Source organism: Baudoinia panamericana (genome assembly GCF_000338955.1).
Source record: "Baudoinia panamericana UAMH 10762 unplaced genomic scaffold BAUCOscaffold_11, whole genome shotgun sequence".
Lineage (NCBI taxonomy): Eukaryota > Fungi > Ascomycota > Dothideomycetes > Mycosphaerellales > Teratosphaeriaceae > Baudoinia > Baudoinia panamericana.
This window is the reverse complement of record NW_006911267.1, coordinates 1-24,253: the sequence shown is the minus strand read 5'-3', so window position 1 is coordinate 24,253 and position 24,253 is coordinate 1. Positions and strand designations below refer to the sequence as shown.

Here is a 24,253-nt window from a genome sequence, read left to right as displayed (position 1 = left end):
GAGAGTTGGGGAGTGGTGATTTGGGATAACGCATAGCAATGGCGCTCTGGAGGTTTCTGTCCGTTAATCTACTGTACACATTGTACAGACTGAAGGTATGATAAGATGTCGTCGACGAACTCTACTGCTTGGCGGGAGTCTGAGCCGACAATCAGCTCGTGGATCCACACTGGGCCGCAAGACCTTCCATCTGCCCTTCTTAAGCCGCAACCAGACACCACTCGCGTGTCGAGCTGAACGTTCCTTCCACATTCGGCGCCGTTGAAACGGGAGATGCCGGAAGTCCGTTCCTGGCAGGAACATTGTCCACACTTCACGAAAGGTGCATAGTGGAGTCAACGACGTTATCCCCAAGTCGCTCTGCGCATGATCGCACCGGAACCGTTCACCTTCTTTCTAGCCCGTACAGAAATGGCGTCAACCTCAGCCACTGGACTATACGCATCGCCACCGTTGTCGCTCCGCCGCGCCAGACATCGCTAACCGCATCGGTGAGGTGCTTGAGGAACTCTTGATTTCCGCAGCCATCGCACTCGCGCTAGACTGACATAGGGAACAAGAAATAGTTGCTCGCCGATGACGATGACGCCGCGGTAGGGCTGGCTTGTCGTACCGTCGGTATCAAACTCACGCACTGCTTCCACGGCGAAATGGCGGACGCTAATTACTTCCACACAACGCTGTACGCCTTCAGCGATGCCGCACAGAAGACTGTGATCACACGCTTCCATAGCCGTATGAATGATACCGCTGCGAGGTGTTGGTATGACGCGGAGCTGCAGGTACGTTGATATATGCCCTGAATGAAGTGTGCATGCTGATTGCTCCTTAGCTATTTGAGCTGCGATGTCCTAGCAACATCGGCTTCAATGCGGATGAAGTGCTTGCGGACATCGTCTCGGAATATATGGATCAGGAGCTCAAAGATGCGGAGCGCCGCGAGGTATGTCGGCTGGCTATACTTGGCTGAAAGCGTGCTGACTCGTTGCAGCGGGCGCCGGAAATCGTGCGCTTTCCTGAAAGTACCTTGGAAGCGCAACCTCTGGAAGGTCTGGGCTTAGATGAGACTGCAGTCCCGGTCTCGAGTATCAAACCCCAGGCGACGCCTATCGCACCACCACCTGTCTTGCACCTCATTGATACCGAAAGCGCAGCAGCAGCACCGCAGATGAAGCTGTTCAGACTAGAGGACTTGCCGGAAGCGCTTCTTGAACGAGTTTTAGGCCAGCCAGCCGACAAGAAGACTGAGAGAGCCGTAAGATCTGGTCTGACTTGTCGTGCGGTCCGCTCAGAAGGCCAACGTGCTTGTTCGATTGTCTTCAATGGTCGTCTCGGCGAGCAATTGCCCGACTTGCATGAAACAGAAGAGGCCGATTTGCTTAGTATGGCGCCGTTCCAGACGCTCATGGGTGACGTCGCTGTAGAAGCGCCTGAGCCGAAAGTAAGCCACTGGCGTTTCCAAAAAGGCTACGAAAACATCGATGTCAAGCAATGGCTAGGTGGGATGGGCCAGGCAGAGGTGTATGACCCGGAAGCTCCAGAGGCGGCGCCATCTATGCCGAAAGACACCTGGAAGCTGCTGGCTCGGGACGAGCATGCCGGCACTGGCCGTATCCGTATGCCCAAGGGTGCGAACATGCTTCAAGCGGAGAGTGAGGCGGAGGACGAGATGAGCGACGATAGTGACGATGCCCTGAAACCTGGTCCGTCCGGATTTGGCTCACTGCTGAAAGCTCAAGATGACAGCGAGAACGATATTGACTTGGATGCTGAGCCTTCTCCGGGGTCCGGACCCACGACATTCAGCAGCCTGCTCGGAACTCAGCACAAGGAGAGGACACAGCCAGCTAGCGGGCGTGCTCAGGCACCCTTACTTCTGGCTGTGATCACCTCCATGACCGACTACGTTCCCGGTGGACAAGACAGCGCGATCGTGTTGAGCGAGGCTTGTGCGGACGAAGAACACTCCGAAGCCGGGACCTTCATGTCTTATGGCAAAGCATTCGCCATTGTCGATACCATTGGTCTTACTGCGAGTGCGCGTAGCCAGGCAGAATGGGAGTTGCAGGCATCACCGCCGAGGAAGAGGCAGCCGAAAGGAAAGGTCCAGCTGGCGCAGCGCCCATCGATAAACCCACTACTGCCGATTGCGACGAACAAGGGCAGGCCCACAACACTCACCACGGCCGATGGTCCTCCGATCCATCTCCTCCATGGAAGTAGCTCCAAAGCTGCTAGAGACTACGAGGGCCCGGCTACCGTCCGGAGTCCAGCAGGCTACCATTTGCAAAACGAAACTGCTCCCTGGGAGCACTGGATCGTACAGAGCTCGGCACCACAAGATAGACTGATCGACGACTTGGCTCCGCCTTCGATGCCCTTAATCCGACTGCCTCCTGGACTTGCACCGCCGCCTTCACACAGCAAAGGCGCTGATAGTGTCACTGCCGACCACCCCACGCCAGCTTATGCGCAGCCCACTGCCACCTTGATCGACATCGATGAGAACGAAGAGTTCCCGGTACTAAGACGTAGTCAGATCATGCCACCACCAGGACTGACGCGAAAGCCGCTTCGCCCGACTGTGTCCGTCAGCACCTCGCAGCAACTCTTGTATGTTGAGCCCAGTATCAATGACGTGGTAGAGCGGTTGCAAGCGCCAGGTGTGGAGTCCAGTCCAGTACGAATCACGATGCGCCAAAGGGCACTGAAAAAAGGCAAGGGCAAGGCTGCCACAGTACCGAAAGCAGCCTTCAAAGCCGAGCTCCCATTGCCGGAGCCACTACTGGAGCGCAAGGATGTGTCGTCGAGGAGCCTTTTGATTGTCAAGCAGCATGTACAACCGTCTTCGCACCCACCAGTGCAGCAGCGTTCTCGCCGCAAAACTGTGTCGAGGGATACCTTCGGACCTTTGCAGAGTGATAACAAGGACAAGCCATCGGCTACCAACAAGTTAGCTGTGGATGCTGGACCAGTCACGACCACTTGTGGGCCAGACGCTGTTGATGAGCAGACGCCTGCATCAACCAGCATCACAACTGAAGCGAATGCTGCGCACGAGCAGTCAGCCACAGTGAGCGAATTGCAGGCTTTCATCGACCGCCTCCTGTTCACTCACCATCGTGCTTGTGTCGTGGCCCAAGTCGGACTGATCCTGTTTACGCATACTGATAAATCGAAGCGCAAAGCTGCATTCACAGCAAGTAGGCTTGAAGCGGAGGTGATTAAGAACGTCCAGTTCTTGCCAAGACTTACCACCGCAACCAGCGATGCGTGGCATGTCCTCGGTATGGTCAGTGCAGCATCACCGCTCGAGGCTCATGCATCCTACGAGTTCCACGTTCGCGGTGTCGACGGACACATGCATATAAAGCGCTGCGGCGCGGAAAAGTGTCTACTGCCTGCCTGCGACGATCAAGTCTATGGTACCGCGTTCGTTCACTACCCTTTTCGCGTGTGGGATGCTCGATATGAAGTCAGAGCTTTGGAGAACGACAACAACGTAGACCCTGCGTTCCAGCAGTTCGTTAAGTCGATCACAACCACTGAGGAAGCGCCTTCGTTCTATGCGGGGGTGCCACAGCACAGATTCAGTGTCGAAAAGGCGCTCGCGAAGCGGGATTACATTCGAGTCACGCACGAAAGAGCCAAGGTCATCGTTACCGAAGTACAAGACTTGATTTTGCAGTCTATGGATCACCCAGTGGCGAATCTGCAAGCGACATGTCCGTCAAGGCAAGAGATGATGGACGAGCACAGGTTGTGGTGGGAGGTGAAGGTGGAGTATGCGGATTGCAGAGATGCTGGCTTTCTGCAGAGACTAGTAGACTCGCTGGTTACGCAAATGGATGGGGTAGGCTATGCGAACAAGGGCCCATGGGAGCGGAGGCAGGACCCAGCTGTCACGGAAATGGCGCCGGCTGCGTCGTCTGATGCGATCCTACGGTAGTGAAGCTGCTGAGGAGTCGCTATGCATTGCTACTGAATCGTTACACTCACTAATCGGTAGTCACTAGTCAATCAGTCGAGGTCCGGTCGTTGAAATGTCAGCACAGCGTCTATGACGGTCTTACGATGAGCATACGTCCCTGTCATACTCCCCGTTCAGATCGATGGCTGTACACCACTGTGAACAATGGGACGCACTTTCTCTATAGCAAGCCTCGGCTGCTTAGAGCGAGCCTTTCAGTATCGCCGCCGTTCTATGCTGGCAGGCTGAGTAAGGATGAGGTAAGCTTTCGTAGCGTCCAATGTGGCAAGAGGATCAAATCTGTGTACTGATGGGAGGCCTTACGCGGATATCACCGCTCATCTAATCTATCCAGCTGGACAGGGATGAAGCGTAGGACATGCAGCGCGGCATGAGCCTTGGTGATCCCTTGACCGTGAGTGTCAGCAGCATGTTTGAGCCACATATGTCGACGGAATCCAGCCGTGGTTCGCTGGGAGAAGAAGAACCAACAGCCCGTGCGCTTGCTGTTGCGCCTCAGGCTGGTCATTGCTCGCGTCGTGGGAACAGCGTCGTGGGTCTTCGATTGCCTCCAGCAGCAGTCACTCCGTATGCATGGCCTTCTCTCATCGCGCCATAGCGTGCTCGACACACCGCTACAATCGTAAGTCAGGATGAATTGAGGCGGGGGAAAGATGCGGTCGAAGATGTCGTGCTTGCATCTACAAGGCCAGCGAAACGGAGAGTTTGCCAGTGACCGTTTGCACAGGGGTCGTGCCTCCATACCGTGTTGGGGATAGTGGATCCGGCCTCAGCCACTCAATGGGGCAGCGCCTCCATGTCTATTTCCCGCAGCACCACCACACATGATCTTCCACCATCGCCCTCAAGCACTTCGGCACGTCTATCGGCGCCCTTCGGCATCACAAGCTTACACAGCTGAGATGGCAATGTGGCCGACATGAGCGTGCCGGGGCAGGTGACGTTGACCGCACACGCACCCTTGAACCAACACAGGGTCTTCCTCAGAATGAGGTCGCCTGGAGCGCTTGACCACCATATGCATGGCGGTGCAACCTTCTGATTGGCATGTCTGCATGATCGATCTGAAACAATGGCATTCTTTCCTGACTGCAGTGACGCTGTCACAGAACTACCGTAATCAAGCCTTTCAGCTTGGACTCTGCACGTATGGCGGTGCAGCACCATCTCTAATTCCATCTCTCCCAGACATTCCGCGTAACCTTACCTTACGCCACGATCCGTCCCATGGGTGGCCTCTCAGTATGCGGGTCACAAAGCTCCGACGTCAGGTCCTTTGGAGTCAACCAGGCCCCAAGATGGTACCTTTCTTAAACGTCCTGCAGCCTGCATGCATCATGCACCTTTCTGTCCCTCTCACTTTCGCTTGCTTGGTCATTGTCTTTCCCTATTACCGCCCTGTCATACCGAACAAGTGTTCGCAGAGGGAGCCCTCTCACAGCATCTGCCTCGTTCGACCCGCACTTCACATCACCCGACAGGCGGCCCCTAGCGCTCCCGGACCCCCACACACGCCCTCTGCTTGATCACTCTCTCTTCCTTACACATCTTACATCTGGTTCTTCTGGGAGTCAACACCAACACTGTCTTGTCACCGACTTGCCATCACCGACCATCGTTCCTGATATCCTGGACGCCAGCGCCAAGCATATCGACCCCTAAGATCAGCAGGGAACAGTCAATCGTTCGAGCGTTCAGTGGATTTACCCAACTTCTCCCCTCTCACGCACACAACCATGTGCGTCATTGAGAAGAGGACCTATGACCACGGCGACGATCGTCGAGAGGTCGTTGAGACATCGCATCCCTGCTCTCATGCTGTTGGGAGCCGACTATGTAGCCGTGTCAAGATACGTCACACCGAGCAAGCCACTCTGGTTGAACACCGTCCGTCTCTAGACCGATCAGCCGAGGACGCCATACTCATCACGCAAGGCACCAGCGGTCGAAAGACTGTCTATCGCGACCTCTCTAAGAAGAAGACTAAGCGGCACCATAGTCGAAGAAGTGACGCTGGTCATTGGCGGACTACCAGCAACGATCCATCGCCATCGTCGTCGACATCACCCTACAGGTATGGTGAGATCATGCCAGAAGCACCTTCTCCGCCCCCAATAACAAGCATTCGTCGACCGGAGAATCTGAGTCATCCTGACGCAAGGGGTGACCGGACAGTGGCACCTAATGGCACAGCAATCTACGACAGAGTGCCATCGATGGAGCTACCTAGAGCTGCCAACAACGAGCGCCGGACTAGGATTGTGCAACCCAGCATGTCTCGACGTTCTTCCATATCGAGCACGACGGCTGTGCTAGACAATGGCGCACCACTTCAGCCAATCGAGCCAGGTCGTCGTCCAAGTATAAGAATTCGGACTTCCATGCAACCACCTCTGGCTTCGTCTCCGACTACGTCATCTCCAGGTCTTAGCAAGCCGCCGAGGCTGAGTACACGCCGTCGTGACTCAGGCAGTGAGGTTCCGAAACCGCCATCACGTCATAACAGTGACGAGGATGACCGTAGACGTCGATTGGCAGAGAACGAAATGCAGCAGGCTCGACTGGAACGGGAGAGGCTGGCAGAGACTGAGCGACGTCAGCAAGCCAGGGATGATAGTGCCTCCCGTGAACGACATCGCGCGGAAGCCGCCGCCGCCTTAGAGGGTGGTCGTGCCAGGGACGAACAGCAGCGATCGCGGGAACGTAAAGACGCCGAACGCATGGCTGATCTCAAGGCGGAGTGGGCACAAGTTGATCGTGAGCGCGAGGAGAATGAAGCGCGGAGACGACACGACGAGCGGGCATATGATCGCCTGAGGCAAGATGCTGAAGCAAGGGCTCGGCGCCGTGCTGCACGGGGCAGTCCGATAAGCCCGATACTGGACTTTGCATCAGACAGCACGTCTCCGCTGTCGCCAAGACTATCGCGAACAACAGCGTACCCGACCACGGTCACAGTACATCAGGAACGGCCACCCACGAGAAGGCATAGCTCACTCCAGGAGAGGGGTGAAGAGGTCATTGCAAGGGAGCAGCGGCGCATGGAAATGGAGGATAGGGCGCAGTTGGCCAGCAGCCGGCTAAGTACGATTGTCGGCGGATTGTCGCTTGACGATGATGATGAGTACCGGACTGTGGAGGCCGATGACTTCTACACTGCAGATATCAGGGAGGCGAAAGACCAAAGGCGGCGGCGGAAAGAGGCTGAGAGGGCTGAGCGGAAAGGGTGGGTCTGAAGGTAAGCGTGTTTCTTGCTCGCTATTGTATCGTTAGCTTCACCCTGCGTGGGAGAGCTTGTTATCTATTCCATAAATCTCGGTGCAATGGTTGGGTTAGAGGACAAAGCCGCTTGCTCACGAGTTGTCGTCCGACCCGATCGGCAAGCGGACGGGCTGCGAAGCCTCGGGGAAATGTTGGCCGAGGTTTGTGACCTTCGTCGAAATGCTGTGCTTCAATTACTAGGTAACTGCATTCTGCACGACACTAACACACGGATCTTACCATTTTCACCTTCCTCTCTCGCCAGAGCGATCTTGCCTCACCCAACTAAGAATATACAATTTCACGGTTAAGGGAAGTCATGAGGGCCGAGCAACACGTCGACGTGCCTGCTCGTGCGCCTCGGAAATTACATGCATTGAGCGCGCTGTCAGCCACCCCGGCCATCGCGTTCCCGACGCACATCAAACCATCCGAATGTGGGCATGTCGTGGTTGGCTGCGGTGAATTTGATTTGTTGGTCGCCTTACGGTAGCTGATGTTGCTATGTATAACGGTAAACTTGGGCATACCTCACTTTCCTACTCTTCCATTGACCTTCGCTGTTCATTGTTTCTTGTTCTTTCCTTGCGGCCGTTGATATCGCGTTGCGCTACCCACCTGTCGTTCCTACCTATTCTCTCGTCCGGCACGCTCGTGCTTGGGAACCAACGCCCCCTCGCGCTTCGTTGTCGATCGTAAATTGACAACATGACCACGAATATCGTCTCGGAAACGGTCCTCTACCCCGTCACCTTCTCCGCCTCGGGCCGCCCACTCACGACCCTCACCTACACGGCGCTCAAGTACGGCGCACCGGGCAGCATTGAGACGGACGTCTATACGCTCGTCAATACGTTTAGCGGCGTGCCAGAAACGGCGACGGTTACGCTACCGCTTACGTTTGTAAGTGGGGGTGGGTATGTGACGTTGGGTGCGGCTGCTGCTGGAAGTCCGACCACCGGCTCCAGTGCGCCAGCCACTACGAGCTCGACGGGGAGTAGTACGGCAAGTGCGACGAGTACTGCGCCGAGCAGTGCAGCCATCTCTTCGCCTTCACGAGTGGGCAGTAGCTCTACACTGAGCTCAACATCGAGCGCGATATTGACGAGCTCGTCTGCTCCTGCGGCTTCGCCCGCGCCTGTGAGCTCCAATAGCTCTGGCGCACCTACTACGACCTCACCAATACCGGCGCCGAGCTCTGCATCTTCGACGTTCGCAACCTCGAGCTCTCCAGCAGGCGTAAGCTCAAGCTCAAGCTCAAGCTCAAGCTCAAGCTCAAGCGCTCCAGCAGCGTCTGCATCTCCCACTGCGGCGGCCTCCCATTCCTCCACCTCCTCCCTATCCGGAGGCGCTATCGCAGGTATAGTGGTTGGCTCAGTTGCCGGCGTCGCTCTCCTCGCAGCCTTGGCCTTCTTCCTACTTCGCCGCGCCAGGACGCCACGATCAAGGGTGAAGCAAGACGCGAATGGTTTGACCTATGAGAAGAACGGAACAAGGGTGCAAGAAGCACAGGGGCGGTATGCGCCGGAGAGTGTGGGCGGAAGGCCTTATGGAGAGATGACTTGAGAGGGTGAACATGTGAATGTGGCACCTTGTGATGGTGTGAAAGACTGGTTTGAACGAGTTATCGATGAGGAAGAGATATGCAAGGCATGAGAAAATGGATCTACAATCTGCGCCTGCGACAGTGGGCAAGCTGCAGATGGAGGATGGCCTTGCTGGTATACTGTTGCATCTTGAGGCCGAACGACACACGTCGACAGAGTGGCAGGACGGCTCTGCTGCTGCTTCGCCGCTTCTCGCAAATGCGGCCGCTTGCGACGCTGAAGAAGATCACAGCTGCAACACAATATCAAAGTAACCGCAGATATGAGGATCTCGGCAGGTCACGCCACGCAGCTTTCTCATGGCGTATGTTTCGCTGGCTGTGGCTCGAACACTGGAGCATGAAGCATTGTCATTCCAAGCATGTCCTTCATACTTGGACTGCGGCGCATGGAACTCAAGTAGAAGGCACGCGCAAGACTGACATTGTCATGTCACACGCGCCCAATGGCGGAGCAAAGAGGGTTGCCGCGGGTCGTATTATGGTATTGGACCACACTTGCAAGTCATCAATGAACCTGTGGGTAGAGGGCAAAGCTGCCGATCGAGGGGAGTGTGTGAGATTCGCAACCCAATCTCGGCGCTGTTCTGAGGATGTCGGCTTCGAGGCAGAAACTTGCCGATTGTGTAGTACCGATCCTATCGACGGTACACTGAAAGTGGTTTGCACCGGCTTCTGGGCATCTGCAAGCAACAACCACTACGTCGTGTCAACCATGCGTGCCGACTATTGCGACATATTCGCCCCACCACCCTGGCTCAACGCGCTGTCCACCGGCTTTCCGGTTATGCCCTTCTCGCCAGGCTGGTTCGTACCTGCTTCAACACCCACATTGGTCGAGCCGGAATCCGAGGCTACGGCTGCTTTGCCCGGTGTGTCTGCGACGCCTGTAGTGTGGCCTGGGGCGTTGTCGGCTCCGAGGCCTTCCTTCTGGGCTTGTTGTTTCTGAAACTTCGCGCTGGCCGCTTGGCCGCCTCTGGATCGGTGTGTTTTAGTGAACGCGAGAGTGAACATGATGGCAGGAGGGCAACCTACGGAGTCTTGCTGCTGGGCATGGTGAGGTAAATGAAAGTCGAGTAAGGTATGGAGAGTTGAATTGGTGGCAGAGTATAAGGTATAAATGGGTGATTGTGGTGGGTTTGGGAGAGGTAGAGATATTGTGTAGTGTCTTGATGATCGACAGGTACCAATGAAAAAGAGGGTTCGTCAACGTCACTTACTCTCCGAGTCCCGCCACGTAGACCTGTAAGCAGTATCGCCGGAGAAACGCCGCTTGCAGGAGAGCTTCTATAGTCGGTTTGAACCATACAGTGCTCTGCCAATGATTGTACGACGGACAGTCATGGCGGAGCGTGGATACGCTGCTCGACGATAGCTTCACGCTGTTCAGGATGCTTGGGTCAATCAGCGCTATGACCACCCGGCCCGACACTGTTAGTCGTGGTTGTTATGACTCTCAACCATCGCACCTTGAGACATCGTCATATACCTTGCCCGCCAACTTCTGAACGCAGAGCGATGCTGTAGCCGTTCAAGTCGTGCTGAGAGATGTGAAGTGCAGCCACGTGACATGTTGTCCACGCCAAGCCCCGCCGATCTAGCGGCGGAAGCTTTCCGGCGCACTTCTTCACTCACAGACATGAAGGTCGTGTGCCTTCCTTGCTCTTCCCTGTCGACCCTTTGGCATCTTCTGAAGGGCTTCCACTCCTCGACTCTCCGCCGGCGTGCATATCTATCCTGACGTATCACGCTTCGAGGGGTCAGCGACTGAACGATCGTAAGCCACTGGGCTTCAGTTGGAGGAAGTGAGCAGTCAAGGCCGCGAGGGAGAGCGAGGGAGCGGAAGCGTCAGGGTGAGGGAGTGAGGCTGAGTGTGCAGGTGAGCAACCGAGGCGCCGATCTCAGGCGTGGCGAGTTGTGCAGCGTGGGGCACAGAAAGGCTGGCCTGGTGACAAGCGTGACAACTACGGCCACAGGACTACCCAGTCGACTCTATTATCCTCTAATCCACATAGGCCTGTTTTGCGCTCCCGTCGACTTCCAGGCCCGCTCATCTCATATCGTCACCACTACGGCCGGGTCCAGCCCAAGGTTCAGGCAAGCGTAAGATAGGACAAGATGTTCTTCGTCAAAACACTCGAACACCGCCTCACACTCCACCCTTCCTATTTCTCCGCCCAATCTCAGGCCTACATCGAGGAGCAGCTTTACCGCGAACAAGAAGGCAAAAACACAGGCACTATGCTAATCATTGCCATTATCGATATTGAAGATGTCAGTGAACCGAAGGTGGTGCCAGGCAGCGGGCTGGCGCAGTATGACGTCTCGTTTCGCGCGATCGTCTGGAGGCCGTTCCGGGGCGAGGTAGTGGATGGATTGGTGAGTAGCGTGATTAGTGGAGGATTCTTTGTGGATGTGGGTGGACTTGCCGTCTTCGTTTCCAAAGCTGTAAGTACATCCTTGTTACGCTGCATCGCAAGGCAACTTGTGACTATAACAGGAGAATCCTGCGACGAGCTCACACCTGACTAACCCTTGCCACCGCACGATTATAGTTAATTCCGCCACAACTCAAGTTCTCTGTCGAGGGCTCTGCGCCGTCATATACGGACAATGTGGACCAGACGATTGAGCGAGGCACGCAAGTGAGACTCAGAATCAAGGGCATCCGGGCGGAGATGGGGCAGATGTATGCCATTGGCAGCATACGGGAGGACTATTTGGGGTAAGTCATGGCTGAAAGGCTTGGCAGTGATGAAAGTGATGAAAAGGGTTGTGATCTGGCCTGTGTGGCGTACGCTGGCTGACGTATAGTTCGCAGTCCTCTCATGCAATGAGTACTTGCCCTAGCTGTGAATTTAGCGGTCGCTTTCGGGCGGCCGGCACGACGGTAGTCCGGTCCGACGGTGGCAAGGATGGGAAGTTAAGAATGACAGAAGGGACGGAGTAGCATTGACCTAGTGCGCTCCGTCTGGGCTTTGCAACACGATATGTTTGTGCGGAGGACGATACACGTGGCTCCACCATTAGCGCGGCGTCGCGGAGTCAAGTCTGAGCGTGGGCCGGAGAGTGTGTTTTCACTGCATGCATTGTCTCGCATTGGTAACTTACAAGATTGATTTGTTCCCATGTCATCAGAGGCATGTTACCGCATTGTGCCTTTGATGCATTCGGTTACGCGGATACGCGGATCGATGCGGCTTTACTGGGATCATCGAAGATCGACAGGTCTGCGGGATCAGGCGGATGGCGTTCGTGCAGTAGTTTCCGCCTTGCATGCTGCATACCCTTCCAGCTTTACCTGGCAATCGGGCCTCGCGACAAGATCAACAAACTAACCTACGACTTCACCACGCGTCCGAGTGATTTGTGCGAACGAAGAAACAAAAGTGTTATAAGCACCTTGGCCTCGACCGATCGAAACCCTACAGACAGATAGCAAGAGAAATAGACGCTCGCGCCTCTCGTCATTCATACTACAAATGCGAGTAGAGTGTCTTCTCTGCCTAGACTAATGAGGAAAATACACACAGTGCAAAGCTCACTTCCACTGTCTCCGATGCTAACACCACATTGCTCTAGGAACGAATCATGAGCTCAGCTGAGTAGAAGTATAAGCTATAAGTGACCGCAGACGAGCTAATGCAAGGCATAGGTGTTTTTGATGTCGGCCAATGCATGCAAGTACTGTATGCCATCCGCTGCACTTCCTGCAAGGCGCCATAGCGCCACAGCTGGTCACACTACTAGAACTGGGGCAGGTGAGCGTGATGCTAGCCTGCATTAGACAAAATCTCGTGAGCCTGATCAGTACATGATCGGCACATCACGCCGAACTGCCCTGCGGTGCAACTCAGGGGCCTGGTAAACCGCCCTGCTCCCCAGTGCAATCGCACTAATACTCAGAAACGGCACGCTGTGTCATGCTCGGCTATCAGATAGGAAGAAAGGTGCCGTCAGCGGCGTGCTCCACGAAGGTAATAAGTAATGGCCTCGTTTCACGTACTCCAGTTGATTGCTCCCTCATTCCTTGATCTTGTGCATCAAAGATCTTACCATTCTCTTTCGCTCGCAGTACAGCACCAATACCTAACTTCACGATGGCAAGAACCTTTAGCGTCCTCACAGCTTTATTCGCCGCCTACGTCTCTGGCGCATCTCTCGGCGAGCGGAATGGCATCTACAGCAGCTGCAAGTCATACGATGACACTGTGAGTGGCCCGCCGTCATTCGCGACGTCCTCAGCACTGACATGTTATCGCGCAGTACGACAATATCGCCGTCCTCACAGGAACGTTACCACAACTCAACCCTATAACACTATACAACGGCCTCACTTACGAAGCCTGGCAAGTAGCGGCAAGTTGTTCAACGATCTCCCAATGCACTTTTCATCTAATCCCAGCTTAGACGTCCCAACCTACGAACGGTGTCATAGCGCACTCCAAGCCCAACGTCGCCGCCGCGGCGATGGAAGGCGACCTTGTCCAGCTCGGAGTCGTCACGCTCAACCCCTTCGGCAGCATGACCCTCGCTCCAGGCACAAAAGCCTTCGATGCAAAGTCCTTCTTCTTTGGCTGCGTGGTAGACCTCGAGCAAGCTGCTGCCACCATCTCCTCTGGCTGCACAATCTCCGTGACGGCCTTTACCATATACGGGCAACAGGTGCCAGTGGCAACTTTCGCATTCGCCCCTACCATGGAGATAGGGAATCCGTTGACCTTCGCTCAATTGCCGAGCACGTTCAGCCTGCTCAAGAACATTACGTTTGGCATTGCGGACGCGAGCGTGGCGACGGCGCAGACCGTGTTGGATATTGACGACTTCGTTCATTGCAACTACTCGTGATGGTGACGGACACAAGTGTGAAAAGCAGATTATGAGAGCGCTTGCTACTACTCTTTCACGCACATCATGTTCGTTTCTAGAATGTAGTATAATGCTTACCGTACAGTCTCTTTGAGCACCCTATCTAAGGAGTCTGCGAGATCATGGCTTGCCCTTAGACCGACACGTACCGCTCCGGCATGTCTATCGGATGGGCGTGACTTCGAACGTCCTGAGATTGAACCGTCTACGTCGTTCAGAACGTTTCCATTAGCGGTAGCGCGCATGGTGAATGTCGAAAGTCGTTGCATTCCGTTGACCTTTGCCATTGTCAGCCCCGATTTTTGCGACTACACATCATGCCTTTTGTATGCTGCTATTCTCCCGCAACACTCGGCGGATTCTCGCATTGGTCTTCGTACTCTGACGAACTTATTGGTTAAGACATCGGGAGTGTGCCTGGAATCCAATGTTGCCGGTCGTGGCGATGATGGACACTTTATATGTATTGTTGCTGACCGTGCATGAAAGGACGCTTAGGGATGGGTCCAGGAAGACACAGATAAGCAGCGTCTCTTCTCATGCAAAAGATGTGTAGGAGCGTCGCAACCGTATTCGACGATGTCCATATTTTACACGTTTTCACCTTCACTGGAATACTCACCTGCAGTCTTCCGAGACATCGTAATGCCTCCCTGCATGTTTGCAAGCGAACAGACAGACGAACAAACGCCTCGCAGTTTCAGCGCCGTGCTGGAGCATTCGACACTGTCGAGCTCCCGAACTTGGTATCTGTAAGGTTTGGATTAGGGGACTGCAGCACTGGATCACGATTCTCCCGCAACAGTGCAGACTTAATCCAATAGGGACTGAGTCTGGTGAGGCACTTGTGGTGTATGGAAAAGGCCAGCAGTTGCCCTGCGTCTACTATACCTTCATCGGACCCTTTGCAGAGATGCCGGGATCCGGAGAGACGGTTCGCGGCTGCGCACTGGGTGGGCGGGAGAGGCAGGGAGCATAATGGACAGACACCCTTCATTTGTAAGTCGACCGTACTAAGTAAGAGGGCCATCGCCGAAGTAGGTATCATTCACCTCATCCGAGCTGGGTGCGCCACAGCAGCCTTTCACATGCAGCTTGCTATCCGTTAAACACGCCTAGCGTCACGTCACGGCCAAGTCTCCGGAAGCACTTCGCCATTTCGACTTGTGACAAACACCGAACAAATCTACATCGACATCGCTTCGCCTCACATCTATCACAGCTTAGCCATGACCAAAAAGATAGTGTGCACCCAGCAAAGCGGTGGCGTCGCCGTCACTTCCAACACCGAGCCCGCCAGTCAGCCCAGTCTGCTTGAATCAGCGCTCGCCCGCCTCTCTCTGGTTGACATCACCGAACATACCGCGGAGAGTACTACGACCACCCTCACGCCGCCGTCTCAGCAGAGCGACGGAGACCAAGTCATATATGAGCCGGTCGTCACGCGCAAGAAGACAAGTGCCGTCGAAGTGGTCAATCACTTCGTCAGCACCTACGGTCAGGATGAGGGCAAGCTCGCCGCGTGGCAGAAGTTTTGCGAAGATCTAGGCGTGTCGCCGCAGCCGTCCATCACCAAGTGTAAGAAGGTGCGTAGCGAGGCCTAAATGCGTGGGTTCCGCTTCAATGGCGACGAGACTGACCGATGTGTCCTCACAGGCTCTGAAGGGCATCCACGTCAACCTGGTCGACTTTGTCGCTGCGCAGGATGGCGGGCCGCCATTCAAGCTGTTCCTTTCGCAGGCGGCGCTGAGGAAGTATATCAAGACCACGCCCGGCAAGGTTTTCCCGAAGAAGAAAGCTAAGCAAAGCTTCTTGTTGAAGTTCATGCTTATTGAGGTGTTCGGTCGCTGAAAGGTGGCTGGTGGCATGGGCTATGGTGGGGCGGTCACTATATGTTTGGGTGAGATGGTCCGCCCGCAGAGTGCAAACCTCTAGGATGGCGAGCACGCTGCATACGGATGTATGCTTTTGACGCACCCAACATATGCAGCGCTGGGTAAGGCCGCTGTCCCGTACTCTAGCCTTCAATTTTACGTACAAGGAAGCCTCTTAAGATGCGACTCGAAAAGGCTTACTGTTGTGGGAATATGGCTTATACAACGCCCACCTCTTTGCATTGACGATGCAAGCAGTATATGTTGCCCGATGCCGGTACTGTTTGACAACTCCCTACCTCGCTCTCGCCGTCAACTCCAGCTACGATCCGTACTTGTAGATAACGTCCTGTCTCTCCGCAACAGCACTATCCGACGAGCCCCTATTAAAATCGACGTACCGACCGATCCCTGGTCTACGACGACGCGCGCTAGCAACGTGATCTGGTACGCTAGGCAGGTCGGTGAATATCGGGCTGCGCACAGTTAGCGATACCCCGTGCGCGTTCATGACATCACTTAGGAGTCGAGTCTTTGGATGTCAGGATGATTGTGAACCGAAAGTCACACCGAACAAGGTAGCCAGTTGATACACTGCTTTCGGCAAGACACTACATAGCTCTATCTACCATACGTCAGCATTCCTTGCATAGAAATAACGCAACGACAGCGCAGCACTTACTCTGCTTCTATCATCTCAAACACAATGATCCTGTTTCTTTCGGCGAGAGCGTTTATTTGGGGGTCTGCGAGAAGATAAGTGATCTGAGGAGAAGGTGCGCTAAGCAGATTGTGATGTGGAGACAACCTTTATGCTTGTGGGCATGCAGCATCTCGAAGTTGATGGCCTTTGCTTCTTTGTGAAACGCCCTCAGATCGATCCAGGGCGCGAATTCGTCGTAGTCTTTTGCCTACACGGCTCTTCGGTCAGTAGCGCTCGATGTCATCCATTTGGAAAAGCCACCGCCGCGATTGACAGAGTTGACCACAGCATCATTCAGCGTCTTCCTCGTCTGTAGTATGTCCGCGTTTTGCCAGCGACGAAGCGACTTCATGTAAGTTAGAGACTCCTGGTTAGAGGAGTGTTACAGCGCTTTGTGTAGCACTTGTTTATCCGCTTTGCCGTAGCAATAGATCAGAGAGATGCTAATGAATGGGGAGATGCAGTCATCGCTGTAGTAGCTATTGCGACCGACAAAGTCTTGCAACATCGTCCGGTGGGGTTGGAAAAGTTTGAGATCGAAGTCCGCCATCCTAGCGACTTGGCAAAGATGATCTTTGGCATCGTCTACATCGTACTTCGACTCGTAGAAGGAGTTCAGCCGCGGCTGCATAATCTCACGGCGAGAGTGGAGCGAGCCTAGAAGGATTAGCAGTCTTCAGACATGCTAAGCCATACCCTTTACGTGCTAATGTAGTCGTAGGCAGCAACCTCGACGCTGTTTTAGAACTGCTTATAAACCCGCATTAACATGATTGCAGAGGTGTTGACGGAAGAGGAATATAAACAAATTCCTCCTGGCAAGGGACGATGATGGTCCGAGGAAAATGCACTTCCTGTCGTTGGAAGAAAAAAAGGTCGTGCTTGCTTAAGGCTACTACCTACGAACAGATGCAGCATTGGTTGGGGTACGTGTACGTCAAGCCGTATTTTGCCGGTAGCGCGTGACGATTGTAATGGAAGGCGCGAGGAACTGCTTCACAGAGTAAGCGAGTGAGATATCCTAAAACACTAGTACGAACCTCGGGACCTACGTCAACACCACTACTTCGCCCCCTCTATAAGCAGACTTTAAATCTGCAGACATTAACAAAGACATCAACCAGCACCACCCACAAATAGCACTTATCTACAACAGCGGGAAAGCTTCCTCCTTTCGACCTGCCTCATCCAGCCAGTCGTGTAGCTCCACTCAACCGCAAACTTACCTCTACGGAAGGGGTTCAGTCTATAGAGACCTCCTTAACGTGCGGACTTTCGATGAGATACGGGTCAGCTTTGATGGAATAGACGGGACCAGGAAGCTCATGGGTCACCTGACCAAAGTTCAGCGCGCTACGGGCACCCGCGAAATCATAAAAGCTGCCTCTTCGAGAACGATATCGAAGATGCGGGAGCAGCAGGGTGAGCAGCAGGGCGAGCAGCGTTGGTCGACTCCGGCGTCTGGGTAGAGCGGCGACTCTGCGTACACTAGTACAAGCGCGAGTTTGGATAACAGGTTGCTGCGCGAGGCACGAGGAGCAAAGTTGGAGCGGCGGTAACGGGTGCGTTGTTGAGGCAGTTCTTTTGCAGAGTGCGACCGTGTGTCGCTCGTACAGACACAGGCGTTGCCGGAGCGACATCTTGGCGGCCAGACATAGCACGAAATATATGAGCTGTATTGCGATCACGAAATGAAGATGGCTATGCACATTCACAGCGTCGCCGGGTGATGTCGAGATTTACCGTCCTGGGAATGGTCCCGCCCACAACCCGCTCGGGCCCTCTTTCTGTGACCTCACTCACAGTCGCGAACGTCCGTGAACACATGCAAACACGATCTTAAGCACACTTCTTGGCACATTTATGGCTCGCATCTCCCACCGTCATCGCACACTGCCGAGCTATGCATAGAACGAAGAGCACCACCAACAAGCGCTGCACCACATTGCGGTGTGCAGTACCAACAAGCCACCCACCACAGCTAGCATTATTCGGCTCTAATGGCGGCAAAGTGCGACAATCGCATCGAAAACCTTATTGCCTTCGAGGCCAGTGAGATTAAGTAATGCCGACTGCTCCTTGACCCGTCTCCGCCACTCCTGCCCCCCAAACAAGAACCGCTCTATTGTCAGCGGCTTGCAAGGCTCCAGCGCAGCTTACGAGCTTGCTTCCGCGCTGAACGTCATCAACACCGCGGAGAAGAAATGGGGTAACAGCAAGATGTCGACCTTCCGCATTGGGTACCGCCCCGAGCTGCTCGACGTCAACGCGAAGCAGGTGATGGGCAAGAAAGGCACGCCCGCTCGTCTTCCATCGAAGCCACACCCGGACGACGCTGCCAAGCGCGGCTTCCAGGGCACCCTCGTGGTGTCCCATTGCGGCAGCAACGAAATGCTGCTCGCCATGATTCGACTGACACACGACTGCGACACCGTCGAGCGTGACCTGGCACAGCTAAACGTCTTCATCGGCGGCCAGGAAGACTACTTCCGGGACAACATGCTCGGTTACCTCGACATACGTGTGCCCAGGATGATCAGGCAGTACGGCCGCGTCGCCAAGTTCGAGCAGATGGGCTCTGTCGCCCGCAAGACAATCTTTTGTAAGACATTCTACCAGTTCCCACTCGCCATCTGCCTCGAGGCATTCGGGCATGTTCACCTTGCCTACCCTTTCGAGACGGTCTAGGGTAAGCAGCACTCTGCCGTTTGGCCTTTAGCATTCGTACTAACCAAGTTCAGGGTGCCGCAACCCATCCCCGGAGATCATCGCCCAGCAGAAGCTCCTCGCTTTCACATTTGTGGAAGCATGCGAAGACACCTTCGCCTTCTCGCTCAGGCCAAGCAAGGTCGACGCAGCGGGGCGTGTCAGGGCGCGCAACATCAGTTGGGCCAACATGCTCGCCACCGACGACGCGCTTGAGATCATCGGCGTTGACCCAGACAGGCGCAACAGCCCAGCCAAGCCGCTCGGCTCAGACCCGAAGCGTGATCTGTCGCACCAGAATAACTCTTACGACGAGCTTCGCAAGGCCGAGAAGAGGCGCATCCGTGATCCTCTGGACATTGGGCCTAGCGCAGAGATGCGTCGTAGGAATGCGACCTCCGTGAAGGATTAAAATGCGTGGCGCGTTGGTGGCTGGCCAGGAGGACGATGAGCATTGCGGTTTGTCCGTTTGGTCGGGCCGACTCGATCCGCCTAGGCCCAACTGAAAATCGCAATATCTGGACAACTTGATGTGGACGCCATGACCTTCATCCCAACTACAGTCGTGTTCGACATGTTGCCAGAGTGAGGTTTTTAGCCTGGAGTGTGTGCATGCGATTGGGAAGGTCGTATATTCTGGCGGCCTTGCGAGGAGTCCCCAACTTGAAGAGCACATGCAGGAACACGCGAGGGACTGCTCCTTTACCAAATGTATTGTTGGGTGATCCTGCGACCACTGACACGCTTGCTTCGTTTCTGCGGTTACAAACGAGACCGGTAGAAGGATAGAGATGAACCCGGCTCACTGCAAGTGCTCCCAATACGGCTTCGTGGGATTCATCCACCAAGGATGCGAGGAAGCTTATGCCGAGTGAACGGGTGTGAGATACGATGAGCGCAAAGGTCAAGATTGTCTCGCGGTCAGTGGGCGTAGCGGCGAGTGAGCTACGCCGTGCAAGTATCTCACTACTGTTGCAGCTACATATGCCACCACAGGGTGTAGACACAGCCGTCAGGTAGCAGTCTATCGTGGGATAAAATAGCATATCGATAATTCGGCTCGACAATGTGCATTGGCACGCCAGAGCCTGCGATCTGCGAAGCGGCAGATGACACTGCAGCATGTTCTGCACAGCCGTCTTTTACCAGCGATGAAGGCAACATGTTAGCGGGATGCCGCACTGGACTGCGAGGGTTGACAGCGTCCCTTCGCTTGCGCATCAAAGAGCCGATTGAGCTCAACCGACCCATCCTCTGGATGGTCACCAGTAACCCACCACCTGCGAGCTCCGACCAGCTCAGGTTCAGTGATTCTATTCGAGGTCTGCAAGACATCACCGTCTACTTCGACATCGGCCGGAAGGGTGAATTGGAAGTTCTGAATGGTTACCGCAACATTTGTCTGGCCGCGAGGTTTTCAAGCATCGACCGCCTGCCTCGGAACGACTGGTGGCTGGCACGGCACTCAGAGTATATTGCATCCGGCCCAGCTCGCTTCACCCACTACATCGAAGACGCAAGCATTCCGCTTGCCAAGCGCGACTAACTGGTGCACTGGGATGGCGAGGTCAAGACGGCCTACAGCTTTCAAGCGCAGGAACTGCCGCGTGCAACTTTTCCAACTCCGAAAGCGTACGAAGACCACTACATCGTCGCGCTGTTGGAGGAGCGCGACAATGATATCCGCATCACGAAGGAAGCCTTTAATGCAGAGCAGTCCTACCCTGCCCTGTTCGAGAAGATGGGTGGCGTGAGGTATCGTCTCTCTGTCAAACTTCGCGGCGACTTGCCCAACTCCGGTGGGCAAAAAATCATTCCGTACAACGGCACCGACATTTCAGCACGCATTGCGGGCCTGGACCTTGATTCTACGGCTGACGACTCCTTTCGTGGTAGAGGCTCCGGCACGACCTTGCACGGCTATGACTTCAGCATCGACACCGAGCTCCCTGGAGTGCTGCAAGGTCATCCCAACTTCGAGATCGTGGATCGGGAGATACGCAGCATCCACGTTTTCTGGTGCGGCCACAATGAAGACTTTGCCCGCAAGATCACCAGCACCAGCCACACTGGCGTAGAAGTGAAATTGAGGCTTCCTCGTAAACCTCTCATCATTGACGACAGCGGGATTCCGCGCGGTAAATTCTGCCTCCGCAACATCATTGCAGACGAAGAGGGAGCGTACCTCTCGTGCGACTTCCGCGCCCAGTACCTCACCGCCCACCCTGACGACGAGCAATTTCTTGCACAGGTTGACAGCATCTTGGAGACTTTCAGCCTCAACAATTGTCAACGTCGTTTTGTTGATGCAGCGATGAGTGGAGTGCGAGCGGCCACGGTGCTGCTTGAAGGCTACCCCGGCTCGGGCAAGAGCCATGCGCTGGCTTGCCTTATTGCTGGGCTGATAATGATGAACCAGCGGGTTATCATAGGAAGCCAGTCGAACCATGGCGCCGATGCACTTTTCGAGCAGCTGGTGGGCAAGCTTAACAGCATAGCACCGTCTTCCCTTGCACGCCGCTGCATTCGCCTTCGCAACGAGCGTGACGGGGAGAGACTTGCGAACGACTTCTTCGACGGCCTTCCGAACACACCAGATTTGTTCCCGTCTTCCGACTACTCGATGAGCGCCAACATAGCCGATGGGTGAGAGACAACCCAGGGCATACTGATGCTATCCAGTACGCTTCACACCTTCGCGCATGTCGCGACAAGAAGAAAGCGACGTCGCCGCGCAGCTGGCCGCAGATGTTCAACACCTTGCGTGGACATGTGATGTCGAACGCACTTGTAGTCGCCAACACTTGCTTCGTCGGCACCACTCTCGCTGACACAATGTTCAAAGCAGACGTCGTGATTTGCGACGAGGCCGGCCAAGCTACCGAGCCGGACCTCAACATGCTCATCAACGACCAAATCCCAACCATGAAGCTACTCGTTCTTGCAGGCGACACTGTGCAACTCGGTCCCGTTGTCCAGTCACTCACCAGCAAGTAGAACACGCTCGGCAACATCCTGGCCACGTCAGTGCTGCTTCGAGTCAAGGCAGCTTGTCCGCAGCTTGAGCGCTTTGAGCTCATCAAAAACTATCGCGGCCATCCATCCATGATCAAGGTGTCCCAGCAAGTTGTTCTACGCCGACAAGATGGAGGCAGACGACCGCGAAGAGAAGTGGAGAACGCCACTCTCGCGAAGCGTCCCCAGGATCCTTCGAAGTCCCAACTTCAATTTCGCTTTCTGCAACCAAGAAGCTGCCGTCGCCAATGACAACAGGCAATTCTTCGTCAACGTGCAAGGCGTACCGGTGCAGGAAGAGAACGGCACCTCATGCTGGAATCCATCCGGCGCGAAGGCAGTGGTCTTGTTTACGCGGATACTCTACAACGTTGCAGGTGTACCGCTGACAGACATCGGCATTATCAGCACGTACAGCGAGGATGTCCGCAAGATCACCCTGCAACTCAAGGCTCGCAGGCTATATAGCGTTCAGATCATAAACGCAAAGCCGACCCGCGTACCGCTAACGTCGACTGTATCTAGGGTCGCAAGAAGAAGGTCATCCTGCTTCTCTTAGTCGCTAACTCCGACATCACACTAGTCCGCTAGTATCCTTTCGGCTATATAACAAACGTAGACCGCCTTAAATTTGCTACTATATAAGCGAGTGTCCTAGCTTATAATACGTATATATAGAGATAGCTATCCTCGATTAGGAGCGCCACGCTATTGCTCTACTCCGAGACGATTTAAGCGCGAATAGAGGGCTTTAAAATAAGGACTAGTTAGCCGATATATAGTTTAGTACTCCGAATTACACTTAGATTATACTAAAGAATATAGGGTAGTTAGTTTACGCTCGCGCTTAGAAGCCTAAATAAGGCTACTAATAGTCTATTTATAAGTAGACTACTCCCTTTAAGCTATTATAGTATTACTATATAGTCTTTATTATTATTATATCTTACTATATCTCTATTTTCTTCTTCTACTATCCTTAGCTTAGATATAGTCGCCTCCCTCTAACTATATATAGTTACGCTTTAATTATATTCTAGACTATATAAGAAGATATATATAGGCAAGCTAATAGGTTTAAGAGCTAATATAGACTATATACTAAGCTCCGAACTTATTACTAGTCTAGGTTAAAATAGCTACTATTTATCGATAAGCTATATAATAACACTTTAGAAAGACAATAAAAAGTAGGTATTTATAGTATAATCTAACCTCTACTATACTCTAATAAGGTAGATTATACTACCTTTCTACTATTATTATACTACTTTCTATAGCTTAGTAGAATCTTATTTATACTATACTCGATCTATAACTTAATCTATTTATCGAAAAGAAGCGAAAAGAGTATATATATTAACTTAACTATATTCTTACTATTATACTATAATATAAATATTACTACTTCTTCGCTACTTTCGCTATCTTTTCGATTCTATCTATTACTATATATACTACCTATATAAAAAGCGGCGCCTAACCTTAAAAAGATACTTCGTTATATCTTATATATTATAATATAGTTAGTACGGACGTAGCTACGCCCTAGTACTCGATCCTTAGTAAGTCGAGCTAGTAGTACCTAAGATATCGGCTCGACTACTCGCTATCGAGTATAGCTTAATAGCGAGTAGAAGGCGACTATCGAGTATAGCTCGATATAAGCTATAACGAGATATAAATCTCCTTTATATATAATAGTAATAGATTTCGTAGTTAGGAGTTCGTATTTAACTTATATTATAAACCGACTAATTAGAATTAACTTATTACTTTATTCCGATCTCTTATACTAATTATACTTTAACTAAGTAATACTTTACTATCGACTACTAGACTACTCGACGAGTACTAACTCTACTTATAACGACGGAATTATCTAACTTATATTACGTAAGTATAACGGTATATAATACTTTAAATACTCTTAAGGATATCTATTACTAGAAGATCTAAGCGGAATACCCCTATTCTTAGTAAAGTAGGAGGTACTAATATAGTATACTCTACTAACTATAATCGGTCTAACGACGACGTAAAGGTCGCTAAACCCGACTTATACTATAGAGACTAAGAGAAACTCGACGACTAGTTTAACTAGATATAGGGTTAGGGTTAGGGTTAGGGTTAGGGTTAGGGTTAGGGTTAGGGTTAGGGTTAGGGTTAGGGTTAGGGTTAGGGTTAGGGTTAGGGTTAGGGTTAGGGTTAGGGTTAGGGTTAGGGTT

At 53.4% G+C, this 24,253-nt stretch overlaps 12 protein-coding genes across 12 annotated transcripts; 9 read left to right on the top strand and 3 right to left on the bottom strand.

The window, feature by feature from the left end:
- Positions 1–27: 27 nt before the first annotated feature.
- Positions 28–391, bottom strand: BAUCODRAFT_228966 (uncharacterized protein). The gene has a single exon (XM_007681236.1). The coding sequence runs from the start codon at positions 301–303 to the stop codon at positions 64–66; it is 240 nt and encodes a 79-aa protein (XP_007679426.1). The 5' UTR covers positions 304–391; the 3' UTR covers positions 28–63.
- A 259-nt stretch (positions 392–650) lies between these two features.
- On the top strand, positions 651–3,949 carry BAUCODRAFT_150496 (uncharacterized protein; the record flags this gene model as incomplete). The annotated part of the gene is made up of 3 exons (XM_007681235.1): positions 651–782; positions 833–943; positions 992–3,949. The coding sequence occupies 3 exons, from the start codon at positions 651–653 to the stop codon at positions 3,947–3,949; spliced, it is 3,201 nt and encodes a 1,066-aa protein (XP_007679425.1).
- A 176-nt stretch (positions 3,950–4,125) lies between these two features.
- BAUCODRAFT_228888 (uncharacterized protein) lies at positions 4,126–4,952 on the bottom strand. The gene has a single exon (XM_007681234.1). The coding sequence runs from the start codon at positions 4,731–4,733 to the stop codon at positions 4,302–4,304; it is 432 nt and encodes a 143-aa protein (XP_007679424.1). The 5' UTR covers positions 4,734–4,952; the 3' UTR covers positions 4,126–4,301.
- A 670-nt stretch (positions 4,953–5,622) lies between these two features.
- BAUCODRAFT_229034 (uncharacterized protein) lies at positions 5,623–7,489 on the top strand. The gene has a single exon (XM_007681233.1). It carries the CDS (start codon positions 5,728–5,730, stop codon positions 7,225–7,227), a length of 1,500 nt encoding a protein of 499 aa, XP_007679423.1. The 5' UTR covers positions 5,623–5,727; the 3' UTR covers positions 7,228–7,489.
- A 471-nt stretch (positions 7,490–7,960) lies between these two features.
- On the top strand, positions 7,961–8,818 carry BAUCODRAFT_26469 (uncharacterized protein; the record flags this gene model as incomplete). The annotated part of the gene is made up of 1 exon (XM_007680944.1): positions 7,961–8,818. One exon carries the CDS (start codon positions 7,961–7,963, stop codon positions 8,816–8,818), a length of 858 nt encoding a protein of 285 aa, XP_007679134.1.
- A 766-nt stretch (positions 8,819–9,584) lies between these two features.
- Positions 9,585–10,202, bottom strand: BAUCODRAFT_26468 (uncharacterized protein; the record flags this gene model as incomplete). Its single annotated transcript, XM_007680943.1, has 4 exons — positions 9,585–9,834; positions 9,894–10,026; positions 10,079–10,101; positions 10,168–10,202. The coding sequence occupies 4 exons, from the start codon at positions 10,200–10,202 to the stop codon at positions 9,585–9,587; spliced, it is 441 nt and encodes a 146-aa protein (XP_007679133.1).
- A 518-nt stretch (positions 10,203–10,720) lies between these two features.
- Positions 10,721–11,848, top strand: BAUCODRAFT_228826 (uncharacterized protein). Its single transcript, XM_007681232.1, has 4 exons — positions 10,721–10,737; positions 10,874–11,306; positions 11,414–11,583; positions 11,680–11,848. Exons 2-4 carry the CDS (start codon positions 10,977–10,979, stop codon positions 11,693–11,695), a joined length of 516 nt encoding a protein of 171 aa, XP_007679422.1. The 5' UTR covers positions 10,721–10,737; positions 10,874–10,976; the 3' UTR covers positions 11,696–11,848.
- Positions 11,849–12,958: 1,110 nt separating this feature from the next.
- Positions 12,959–13,808, top strand: BAUCODRAFT_158882 (uncharacterized protein; the record flags this gene model as incomplete). The annotated part of the gene is made up of 3 exons (XM_007681231.1): positions 12,959–13,069; positions 13,125–13,211; positions 13,269–13,808. The coding sequence occupies 3 exons, from the start codon at positions 12,959–12,961 to the stop codon at positions 13,704–13,706; spliced, it is 636 nt and encodes a 211-aa protein (XP_007679421.1). The 3' UTR covers positions 13,707–13,808.
- Positions 13,809–15,112: 1,304 nt separating this feature from the next.
- BAUCODRAFT_41083 (uncharacterized protein) lies at positions 15,113–15,566 on the top strand (the record flags this gene model as incomplete). Its single annotated transcript, XM_007681121.1, has 2 exons — positions 15,113–15,313; positions 15,384–15,566. Coding segments are annotated over 2 exons (384 nt in total), but the record flags the coding sequence as incomplete, so codon positions are not given.
- A 2,841-nt stretch (positions 15,567–18,407) lies between these two features.
- BAUCODRAFT_228802 (uncharacterized protein) lies at positions 18,408–19,306 on the top strand. The gene is made up of 2 exons (XM_007681230.1): positions 18,408–18,993; positions 19,046–19,306. The coding sequence occupies exon 1, from the start codon at positions 18,525–18,527 to the stop codon at positions 18,990–18,992; it is 468 nt and encodes a 155-aa protein (XP_007679420.1). The 5' UTR covers positions 18,408–18,524; the 3' UTR covers position 18,993; positions 19,046–19,306.
- A 1,137-nt stretch (positions 19,307–20,443) lies between these two features.
- Positions 20,444–21,908, top strand: BAUCODRAFT_228804 (uncharacterized protein). The gene has a single exon (XM_007681229.1). The coding sequence runs from the start codon at positions 20,752–20,754 to the stop codon at positions 21,658–21,660; it is 909 nt and encodes a 302-aa protein (XP_007679419.1). The 5' UTR covers positions 20,444–20,751; the 3' UTR covers positions 21,661–21,908.
- Positions 21,909–22,155: 247 nt separating this feature from the next.
- BAUCODRAFT_150486 (uncharacterized protein) lies at positions 22,156–22,616 on the top strand (the record flags this gene model as incomplete). The annotated part of the gene is made up of 2 exons (XM_007681228.1): positions 22,156–22,494; positions 22,551–22,616. 2 exons carry the CDS (start codon positions 22,156–22,158, stop codon positions 22,614–22,616), a joined length of 405 nt encoding a protein of 134 aa, XP_007679418.1.
- Between the last annotated feature and the right edge of the window lie 1,637 nt (positions 22,617–24,253).

What these genes read in the sequence shown, in the direction of transcription:
- BAUCODRAFT_229034 (XM_007681233.1), top strand. Translation starts at nt 5,728, where the DNA reads ATGTGCGTCATTGAGAAGAGGACCTATGACCACGGCGACGATCGTCGA.
- BAUCODRAFT_228826 (XM_007681232.1), top strand. Translation starts at nt 10,977, where the DNA reads ATGTTCTTCGTCAAAACACTCGAACACCGCCTCACACTCCACCCTTCC. An exon ending in CCGTCTTCGTTTCCAAAGCT is followed by an intron (nt 11,307 to 11,413) that starts GTAAGTACATCC and finishes GCACGATTATAG; the next exon opens with TTAATTCCGCCACAACTCAA.
- BAUCODRAFT_228802 (XM_007681230.1), top strand. Translation starts at nt 18,525, where the DNA reads ATGTCGACCTTCCGCATTGGGTACCGCCCCGAGCTGCTCGACGTCAAC.
- BAUCODRAFT_228804 (XM_007681229.1), top strand. Translation starts at nt 20,752, where the DNA reads ATGGGTGGCGTGAGGTATCGTCTCTCTGTCAAACTTCGCGGCGACTTG.
- BAUCODRAFT_228888 (XM_007681234.1), bottom strand. Translation starts at nt 4,733, where the DNA reads ATGGAGGCACGACCCCTGTGCAAACGGTCACTGGCAAACTCTCCGTTT.
- BAUCODRAFT_228966 (XM_007681236.1), bottom strand. Translation starts at nt 303, where the DNA reads ATGTTCCTGCCAGGAACGGACTTCCGGCATCTCCCGTTTCAACGGCGC.